Source organism: Palaemon carinicauda, chromosome 38 (assembly GCF_036898095.1).
Source record: "Palaemon carinicauda isolate YSFRI2023 chromosome 38, ASM3689809v2, whole genome shotgun sequence".
NCBI classification, from domain to species: Eukaryota; Metazoa; Arthropoda; class Malacostraca; order Decapoda; family Palaemonidae; genus Palaemon; species Palaemon carinicauda.
The window spans coordinates 69,481,278-69,492,975 of record NC_090762.1 but is presented as its reverse complement, the minus strand read 5'-3'; the positions used below and the strand labels follow the sequence as shown (position 1 = coordinate 69,492,975).

Below are 11,698 nucleotides of genomic sequence, written 5' to 3'. Positions count from 1 at the left end.
TTTAGTAAAGGAAAATTACATGCTGACACACACGCACACACACACACACACACACACACATATATATATATATATATATATATATATATATATATATATATATATATATACATATATATATACTGTATATATATATATGGTGTCCAAGCAAATTATGTACCTGGTTTAGTTATCAATGGCTCTCCGTTGAGGGAGTTCGTTCGTTCGTTTTAGATTGCACCAACACATGGTTGGAACACGGGTTCTTGCGTTGGCATCCAGTAATGTTGAGAGAGAGAGAGAGAGAGAGAGAGAGAGAGAGAGAGAGAGAGAGAGAGAGAGAGAGATGAATAATTTGAAAACGTAATACGGCACTCATCCAAAAGGACGGTAGCCATTTATTACATACTATATATGCACACATACAGATTCGACTCTTCTCACCCCTTCCCCTTTTCTAACTACAACACGGCAGTTTGGGCAATTTGTCAGTGACTCTAGTTTCCGAATATACCTCTCATCAGGGTGTGACTACTCTCTCTACAACTACCCGAAAGGATGGGGAGGGACCAAGTAGCATACGTTTGGCAATGCTGCTTAGCGTGAAAGGAAACACACACATGTACTTTATATATATATATATATATATATATATATATATATATATTACCCAGCCACTAACTATTTTCTATACTGTATAGGGAGATATAGCCTATATGTCCCTCTCTTTAGGAAAGCCTTTTGTATATACTTAATTAGCAACGTGAAAAAAATAAATACACTATGGCCGAACCAACTAAAACTTACTTCCCCACCCTAGTCTACTTAAATGAACTAGTAATCACCGAAAGCTATGGCCGGTGTATCAAGGAACCTACTGGGTAAGACTTTATCTTTTGAATGCTTTATTCAACGCAAGACTCTGGGAAGGATTACTCCCCCCCCCCACCTTAAGAAAGTAAATGGATCACCTATTCCTAAACTAGATGACTCCCTTCCCTCAGTAGAGGATTCTTCCTTTCCTGGGCGACGACTCTTCCTGGCACAAGGAGTCAATTTGTTACCTCCGCCAACGAAACTGGAGGGAGGTTTTGTTTTCACACTGCTTGTGTTTGTTTGTGAACAGCTTCCTGGCCACAATTTTGAGCGTAATGAAACTTGCAGAGATTAACTGTTATGTAAAAATCTGGAAATGATTGAATTTTGGAAGGCCAAGGACAAGGGTCAAGGTCACTGTAGAGCAAAATGTCTAATTCACGTAATCATCCATAAATTTGAACATCACTGTCTCAGAAACTTCAAACCCGGTTCATATTTGAGAATATGAAAATCCACGCCAATAAATAGATGTTAAGGTCAAAGGGCCAGGTCAAGAAATAAGCTGCCATGGCGGAGGTCTGCGCTCTGCTGAGTGTCCCTCTAGTTCTATTTTTTTTTTCCACCGTCTACTTTTCTTTTCCCGTTCTTATACACTACTCTTTTTTTTCTCTTACTATTACAAGAGATTTTTACTGGAAATTGTTCGCAAATGGCAGAACATTGACATTACCAAAAACGCTTTCTGGTTAGGACAGACTTGGTATTCAAGAAATAATTGGAATAAAAACTATATTTCTGACAATTCTAGTGTAGCAAATATTCCCACAGTTACTTCGAGAAAATATAGATATATATATCACTGGTAGCACTAAAGCTATACACAATTAAATCACTAAAATGAACATGAGACTACATTTGTAACTAAATTTTAAACACATTTATTAAATACCTCTTTTCGGTGAATTTGAATGACATTCGTAAAACATTATTCCTATAAAGTTCTATTAAATTACATTCGTAATTCAGTATTAGTGGCGGTTTATATCAAATTCTTAATCCCAATGTGGAGGAAATATTAAACTCAATCACTTTAGGTCCATTAAATTCCAACAGCAGCTTTCTCTAGTTCATAAAACTACAGGAGCTACCAAGTTGGCAAATACTAAATTATATTAGCAGATGCAAACTGAATGTAACAACGCATCCACTCACCTATAGTTGTATAAACGCTGAGAGAGTACATAAGCGCTGCGCTGAAGGACCAGGTCTCCTTCGGATAGACACCTCTGTACCCTTTGGTCTTAACAAGAGGCACCACGAACTCTTGGTACTCCTGCAAGGCCCCGACAACCTCCTCCCGCCACTGAGTCTCCTCCAGGACGTTCAGTCGGAGGGTGACATTCCAGAGACGATGGACCATGTGCTCCCGAAGCTCACTGGCTGATTCTTCCGGCCTAGGGTCACCCATCTCTCCCTCAATGACCCTGAAGGCAAAGGCACCCAGGATGTTGTAAGCAACAACGAGCCCGCAGACGCCAACCTATGGATTATTAGGATTCATCAATGTATGAAAGTATTCATATGAACACAAACAAGAAGTTATATAACAAGATTCTAAATGAACATAGGCCAATGTGGAGCAATTCGATGGATATAAGAAATATGAATGGAGAACAGAGGAGCATCTGTAGGAATCCCTATAACTGGACTAAGAAATAGAATTGAAAGAGACTAAATAAGATGAAACAAAAGAGGAAGTAGAATTCGAAAGGTTAGACAGGATGACACAAGAGATGAAGTAAAACTTGAGAGATTAAATAAGAGGATTCAAGTAAGGAAAACGAATTCAAATACTTAGACAAGATTACAGAAGTAAAGAAGTAGAACTCAAGAGGTTAGGCAAGATGACAAAAGAAAGGAATTACAATTAAAGAGGTTAGACAGAATGACACGAGAGGTCAGATTTAAGAGGTTAGACAGGATGACACAATAGAGGAAATAGGATTTAAGAGGTTACAACGGATGACATAAGAGAGTAAGTAGAATACAAGAGGTTAGAAAGAATGACACTAAAGACCGATGCGTAATTCAATGGGTTAGACAAGTTAATACTACGAACTAATGAGAATCGAAAAAGATTGACAAAATGACAAAATAAAGGAAGTAAAAATGAAGAGGTTATACAGGATGGTGGCAGAAAAGAAGTGGTTAGACAGGATGGTACAAGAAAAAATGTTGAATTGAAAAGGTTAGACAGGAAGACCCAAAGCGGAAGTATAATTAAAGAGGCTACACAGGGTAACACAACAAAGGAAGAAGAATCAAAGAAGCTAATCAGGAAGACACAACAAAGAAAGAAGAATTAAGGAGGCTAAACAGGATGACACAAGAAAGGAAGAATTGAAGAGGCTACACAGGATGGCACAAGTAAGGATGAAGAATTAAAGAGGCTAAACAGGATGACACAAGAAAGGATGAAGAATTAAAGAGGCTACATAGGATGGCACAAGAAAGGAAAAAGGATTAAAGAGGCTACAAGGGATGGCACAAGAAAAAAGAATTAAAAAGGCTACACAGGATGACACAAGAAAGGAGAAAGAATTAAAGAGGCTACACGAGATGACACAAACAAGGACGTAGAATTCAAGAGGTTATAATTATTATTATTATCATTACTATTTTTACTTGCTAAGCTACAACCCTAGTTGGAAAAGCAGGATGCTGTGAGCCCAAGAGCTCCAATAGGGAAAATAGCCCAGTGAGGAAAGGAAATAAGGAAATAAATAAACTACAAGAGTAGTAATTAAAATGAAATATTTTAAGAACACTAACATCGAAATAAATCTTTCATACATAAACTATTAAAACTTCAAAAATCAAGAGGAAGAGAAATAACCTAGAATAGTGTGCCTAAGTGTACCCTCAGCAAGAGAAATCTACCCCAAGACAGTATAAGACCATGGTACAAAGGCTATGGCACTACCCATGACTAGAGAACAATGGTTTAATTTTGGAGTATCCTTCTCCTAGAAGAGCTGCTTACCATAGCTAAAGAGTCTCTTCTACCCTTACCAAGAGGAAAGTAGCTACTGGTCAATTACAGTGCAGTAATCAACCCCATGAGAAGAACTATTTGGTAATCTCAGTGTTGTCTAGTGTATGAGGACAGAGGAGAATATACAAATAATAGGCCAGTCTATTCAGTGTATATTTAGGCAAAGGGAAAATGAGCGGTAACCAGAGAGAAGGATCCAATGTAGTAGAGTCTGGCTAGTAAAAGGACCCAATGCCTCTCTAGCAGTAGTATCGCAACGGGTGGCTGGTGTCCTGGCTAATCCACCACCTACTACATTAAAACGGAAGTAGAATTAAAGAGGTGAGAGAAGATAACACTATAAACGAAGTGTATTTCAAGCGGCTACACAATATGACACAAGAAAGGAAATTCAATTGAACAGGCTACACAAGATGACATAAGAAAGGATGAAGAGCTGAGGATGTTGAACAGGATGGCACAAAAAACGTTAATGAATTTAAGAAGTTTGACAGGATGTCACAGGAAAGAAAGTAAAATTAGACCAAGTGACACTAAAAGGGAAGTAAAGTTGGAAAGGTCAGACAGAATAACACGATAAAAGGAAGAAGAATTGAAGATGTTATACAAGATGACACAATGAAAGAAGCTAAAAGGTTGCACAGGATGATACAAGAAAGGAAGTATTATATAAGAGGCTACACAGGATGATATAAAAAAGGAAGTAAATTTGAAGCGGCTAAACGGGATGACACAAAAAAAATAAAAAGGAATTAGAATTGAAGAGGCTACACAAGATATCACGTGAAGGGCAATAAGATTGAAAAGGCTGCATTGGATGACAAAAAAGGAAATAAAATTTATGAGGTTGTACAGGAAGACACAAAAAAAAAGAGAGAAGTAGAATTGAAAAGGCTACACAGGACGACACAAGAGAGGAAGCAAAAATTGAGAAGGCAAGAGAGGATGACTGTAGAAAGGAAGTAAAATTTAGGATGCTACACTGGAGGACACCAGAAAAATGTAAAACTGAAGAGATTGCACAGGATGACCATTGAAAGGGAGAAAAATTGAAGAGGCTACACAGGATGACAAAAGAAAGGAAATAAAATTGAGAAGGAAAGACAGGATGACATAGAAAAGGAAGCAAAATTGAAGAGGCTACACTGGATGACACAAGAAAAAAGTAAAATTGAAGAGGCTACACAAGATAGCACAAGAAAGGAAGTGAAATTGAAGAGGCTACAAAGTATGACACAAGAAAGGAAGAAAAATTTAAGAAGCTACACAGGATGACGCAATAAAGGAAATCAAAAAGAAGATGCTACACATGATGACAAATGGAAGGAAGTATTATTGAATACTACAGAGGAGAGCACAAAAAAAGGAAGTATTACCAAAGAGGCTTATAAAGGATGACAAAAAAAGTAAATAAATTAAAGAAGCTACACAGGATGACACAAGAATGGAAGTATTACAGAAGAGGCTACGCAGGATGATATAAGAAAAGAAATATTATAGAAGAGGCTACACAAGATGACACAAGAAGGAATTATTATAGAAGAGAAAACAAATTGAAGAGGCTACATAAGACAAAAATAAAAAAATAAAATAAGATTGAAGAGGTTACAAAGGATGTTACACAAGAAAAGATGTAATATAAAAGAGGCTACATAGGATGGCAAAAAAATGAAAGAAGAATTGAAGAGGCTCGATAGGGGGACACAAGAAAGGAATTAGAATTGAAGAGGCTAAACAAGATAATGCAAACAGAGAAATAAAATTAAAAGAGGTTACACAAAAGAAAGGAAATAAAATTGATGAGGCTGTACAGAAAAATACACTAAAAGAAGAAGAATTTAAGAGGCTACACAGGATGACACAAGAAAGGAAAAAGAATTAAAGAAGCTACACAGGGTGACACAACAAAGGAAGTAAAATTGAAGAGGCAACACAGGATGACACAAGAAAAGAAGTAAAATTGAAGAGGCTACACAGAATGACACAAGAAAAGAAGAAAAATGGAAGGGGCTCTCAGGATGACACAAGAATGGAAATAAAATAGATGAGGCTACACAGGATAACACAAGGAAGGAAGAAGAAATGAAGAGGTTACACAGAAGGGCACAAAAAAAGGAAGGGCAATTGAAGAGGCTACACAGGATGACACAGGAAAGGAAGAAGAATTAAAGAGGCTAAACAGGGTTACAAGAAAAAGGAAATGAAATAGAAGAGGCTACATAGGATAACACACACACACACACACACACACACAAAAGAAAAAAAAATTGCTGAAGCTACACGAGATGAGACAAAAAAGGAAGAACTGAAAAGGCTACACAGGATGACACAAAAAGGGAAGACAAATGGAAGAGGCTACAACAGGATGACACACGAAGGCAAGTAGAATAGAAAAGGCTTAATAGGATGACACAAAAAAGGAAGAATTGAAAAGGCTACACAGGATGACACAAAAAAGGAAGAAGAATAGGGAAGCCTACAAAGGATGAGACAAAACAAGGGAGAAGAATTGGAAAGGGTACACAAGATGACACAAAAAAGGAAGAAGAATTGAAAGGCTACACAGGACGACAATAAAAGGAAATATGATAGAAGAGGCTACAAAGGATAAGATAAGGAAGTAATAAGTATTAAAGAGGATAAACAGGATGATAACAGAAGGAATAAGAACTGAAAAGGCTACACAGGATTACAGAAGAAAGAATGGAGAATTAAAGAGGCTACACAGGATGATACAAAACAGGAAGAAGAATTAAAGAGGCTAAAATGGATGACACATGACCGGAGGAAAAATTAAATAGGATAAACAAGATGACACAAGGAAGAAAGAAGAATTAAAGAGACTACACAAAATGACAGAAGAAAGTAATTATAGTTGTAAAGGCTACACAGGAAGACACAAGAAGGGAAATGAAATAAAAGAGGCTAAAAAGAATATACAAAAAATTAAAAAGAATTAAAGAGGTGTAATGGGTGACACAAGACAGGAAAGAGAAATAAAGAAGTTACACAACATGATCAATGAAAGGAAATAGAATAAAAGAGGCTACACAGGAAGACAGAATATAAGAAGAAGAATTAAAAAGGCTACGCACCATGGTAGAAGAAAGGAAGAATAATCAAAAAGGGTACATACGATGACAAAAAACGAAAGAGGAATTAAAGAGGCTACACAGGATGACACAAGAAAGGAAGATTTAAAGAAGCTACACAGTAAGAAACAAGAGAGAAAATAAAATAGAAAAGGCTACATAAAATGACACATGCAAGGACGAAGAATTGAAGAGACTACACAGGATGACACAAGAAAGGAAGAAGAATTAAAGAGCCTACATAAAATGACAAAAAAAAAAAAATATAAATAAAATAAAGAGGCTACAAAGAAGGACACAAGATAGGTAGAAGAATTAAAGTGGCTTGACAAGATCGCATAAGAAAGGAAAAAGAATTGAAGAGGCTACACAGGATGTCACAGAAAAGAAGAAGAATTATAGAGGCTATACAGGATGACCCAAAAACGGAATTCGAATTAAAAAGGCTACAGAGGATGGCACAATAAAATAGGAAGAATTAAAGAGGTTACACATGATAACAAAAGAAAGGAAATAAAAGGGTACACAGGATTGAACAAAAACGGTAGAAAAATTGAAGAGGCTAAACAGGAAGACGGACGATAGGAAAAAGAACTGAAGAAGCTTCACAGGATGGAAAAAAAAAAAGGAGAATTGATGAAGTTATACAGGTTGTCACAAGAAAGGACGAAGAATTGAAGAGAATACAAACAATGACAAGAGAAAATAAAAAGAATTAAAGAAGCTACAGTGGATGCCACAAGAAAGGGAAAAGAATTCTTAAGGCTACTAATGATGACACAAGAAAGAAAGAAGTATTAAAAAGGCTACACAGGAGGACAGAGGAAAGGAAATAATATAGAAGACGCTACATAGGACGAAACACAAAAGGAAAAAGAAACAAAGAAGCTACAAAGGGTGAAAACAGATATTAAAAAGAATTAAAAAGGCTAAACATGAGAACAAAAGAAAATGAGAAGAATTAAAGAGGCTACATGAAATGACACATGAAAGAAAGAAGAATTAAAGAGGCTACAAACGATGATACAAGAAAGGAAGGAGAATTAAAGTGGCTACACGGGATGACACAAGAAAGGAAATACAATAGAAGAGCTACACAGGATGGCACAAGAAAGGAAAAAATATAAAAAGGCACCAAACGATGACACAAGAAAGGAGATAAAATAGAAGATGCTACACAGAATGCCACAAGAAAGAAGAATGAAAGAGGCTACAAAAGATGACACAAGAAAGGAAGACGAATTAAAGAGGCTAAACAGGATGACACAGAGAGGAAGAAGAATTAAAGAGGCTACACAGGAAGACACAAAAAAAGAAAAAAATAGAAGAGGCTACATAGAATGACACAAAAAAATGGATTAAGAATAAAAGAGGCTAAACAGGAAACCGGAAGAGAGGAAAAAGAATTAAAGAAGTTACACATGAAACAAGAAAGGAAGGAGAATTAAAGAGGCTACGCAGGATGACATAAGAAACTATGAAGAATTAAAGAGGCTAAATAAGATGAGATAAGAAAGGAAGAATTCAAAAGGCTACACAGGATGACACAAGAAAGAAAAAGTATTGAAGAGGCTACACATGATGACACAAGAAAGGAAATAAAATAGAAGAGCTCCACCGGATGACAAAAGAAAGGAATAAAAATTAAATAGGCTCCAAAAGATGACACAAAAAAAAGGAGATAAAATAGAAGACTACACAGAATAGCACAAGAAAGAAAGAAGAATTAAAGAGGCTAAACAGGATGACAGGGAAAGGAAGAAGAATTAAAGAGGCTACACAGGATGACACAAGAAAGGAAATAAAATAGAAAAGGCAACATAGGATGACACAAAAAAAGAAGAATCGAAAAGGCTACAAAAGATGACGCAAGAACGAAAATGAAATGAAAGATGCTGAAACAGATCACAAAAAAAGGAAAGAAAGATTAAAGAGGCGAAACAGGAAGACGGAAGATAAGAAAAAGAATTAAGAAGGGTACACAAGATGACGCAAGAAAGGAGAATACAAGTAGTTACACATAATGACACAAGAAAGGAAGTAAATTTGAAGAGCGATGAGAGAAAGGAAGGAAGAAGAATTAAAGGCTACACAGGATGACACAATAACAGAAAAATAATTAGAGAGGCTACATATGATGACACCGGGTAGGAAGAAGAATTTACGATGCTACTCGGGATGACACTAGAAAGAAAGAAAAATTAAAGAGGCTATACAAGATAACACTAGAAAGGAAATAAAATAGAAGAGGCTATATAGGATGACACAAGAACGGAAAATGTACCGAAGACGCTACACAGGAAGACACATGAAAGGAAATGAAATAGAAGAAGCTATACAAGATGATACAAAAAAGGAAGAAATATCGAAGAGGTTACACAGGATGACACAATAAAGGAAAAAAAAGAGGCTACATAGGATGACATGAAAAAGAAGAATTGAAAAAGCTACACATGATGACACAAGAAAGAAAAAAGAAAAAAACACTTGAAGAGGCTAAACAGAAAGACATAAGAAAGGAAACAAAATAAGAGGCTGCAAAGGATGATACAAAAAAATATGAATAATTAAAGAGGCTACAATGGATGACACAATACAGGATGAAGAACTAATGATATTAAACAGGATCACACAAGAAAAGAAGATTTAAATAGGCTACACAAGATGGCACAAGCAAGGATGAAGAATTGAACTGGCTACACAGAATGACACAAGAAAGGAAGAATTAAAGAGGCTTACACGGGATGTCACAAGAAAGGAAATAAAATATAAGAGCTTGCACAGGAAGACACAAGAAGAGAAGAATAAGTAAATAGGCTACACAGGATGACACAAGACAGGAAAAAGAATTGAAGAGGCTACAATGGATGACACAAGAAAGGAAGAAAAATTAAAGAGGATACACAAGATGACAAAAGAAAGAAATAAAATAGAAGAGGCTATATAAGATGACACGAAACAAGGAAGAAGAATTGAAGACGCTACACAGAGTGACAAAAGAAACGAAGAAGAATTAGAGGCTAACCCGAATGACAAAAGAAAGGAAAAGGAGTTGATTAGATTACATAATATGACCCAGGAAAGGAATTAGAATTAGAGAGGCTACAAAAGATGGCAAAAGAAAGGAAGAATAATTAAAGAGGCTACAAAGGATGGCAAAAGAAAGGAAGAATAATTAAAGAGACTACACAGGATGACACAAAAAAAGGAAATAAAATAGAATAGGCAACTTGGATTATACAAAAAGGGAGGAAGAATCGAAGAGGCTATACAGACGGACGGAGGATAGTAAGAAGAATGAAAGAGGTTAAACAGGATGACACAAGTAAGAAGGAAGAATTGTAGAGGTTTCACAAGATTACAAAGGATAAGGAAAAATAAGTAAGGTGCAACACAAAGTGAAAAAAAAGTAAGAAGAATTAAAGAGGCTACACAGAATGACACAAGAAAGGATAAAGAATTGAAGAGGCTACGCAAGATGACATAAGAAAGGAAGAAAAATTGACTAGGCTACACATGATGGCACAAGAATGGGAGAAGAATTCATGAGGCAATACCAGATGACACAAGAAATGGAGAAGAAATAAAAAGGCTACACAGGGTGACACAAGAAAGGAAGGATTAAAAAGGCTGCACAGGATGGCACAGGAAAGGAAAAAGAATTAAAGAGGCTACACCGGATGACAGAAGAAATGAAGAAAAATTAAAGAGGCTACACAGGATGACACAAGAAAGAAAGAATCAAAGTGGCTACGCAGGATCGCACAAGAAGGGAAGAAGAATTGTACTACACAAGATAACACAAGAAACTGATAAAATGGAAAAGCTAAAAAGCATGACACAAAAGAGGAAGAAAAATTGAAGATTCTACAAGGGATGACAGAAGAAAATAAGATTTATTGAAGAAGCTAGACAGGATGGCACAAGAAAGGAAGAATAATTAAAGAGGCTTTACCGGATCACATAAGAAATGAAGAAGAATTAAAGAGGCTACACAGGATGTAACACGAAAGGAAGAAGAATAAAAGAGGCTACACAGGATGGCACAAGAAAGGAAGAAGAATAAAAGATTCTGCACGGGATGATAGAAGAAAATAAAGAAGTATTAAAGAGTCTACACATAATGACACAAGAAAGAAAAAAGAATTAAAGAGAGTACACATGATGATATAAGAAAGGCATAAGAATAGAAGAGGATACACAGGATGATACAAGAAAGGAAGAAGAATTAAAGAGGCTGCACAAGATAACAAAAGAAAGGAAAAAAAATAAAATAGAAGAGGTTATAAAGGATGACACAAAAGGGAATACGAATTGAAGAGACTGCACAGAATGACAAAAGAAAGAAAGAAAAATACAAAAGACTACACAAGATAACACAAGAACGAAAGAAGAATTGAAGGCTACATAGAATGACACAAAAAAAGGAAGAAGAATTATAGAAGCTACACAGATTGACACGAAAAAAAGATGTAGAAATGAAGAGGATAGACAAGATGGTACATGAAAGGTAGTAGAATTTAAGATGATAGACGGGATACCACAGGAATGAAACTTTAATTTAACCTGTTAAAAAAGATGGATCTAAAAAGGAACTATAATTCAATGTTAGACAGGATGACACAAGAAAGGAGCTACAATTGGGTATGTTAGACAGGATAACACAAGAAAAGAACAGTAATTTTATATGTTACACGGGAAGATAAAAAGAGGAAATAAATTTAATATGGTAACTAAGATAAAAAAAAAATTA

General features: G+C 35.9%; 1 protein-coding gene across 2 annotated transcripts in view; it reads right to left on the bottom strand.

Annotated features, from left to right (window-relative positions):
- The window catches only part of LOC137630235 (TWiK family of potassium channels protein 18-like), a 95,179-nt gene that overhangs the window by 77,632 nt on the left and 5,849 nt on the right, over positions 1-11,698 (bottom strand). For both annotated transcript variants that reach the window (XM_068361693.1, XM_068361694.1), the window contains exon 3: positions 2,011-2,338. In XM_068361693.1, coding sequence (XP_068217794.1) covers positions 2,011-2,338 — 328 coding nt within the window. The remainder of the gene's footprint in view (positions 1-2,010; positions 2,339-11,698) is intronic.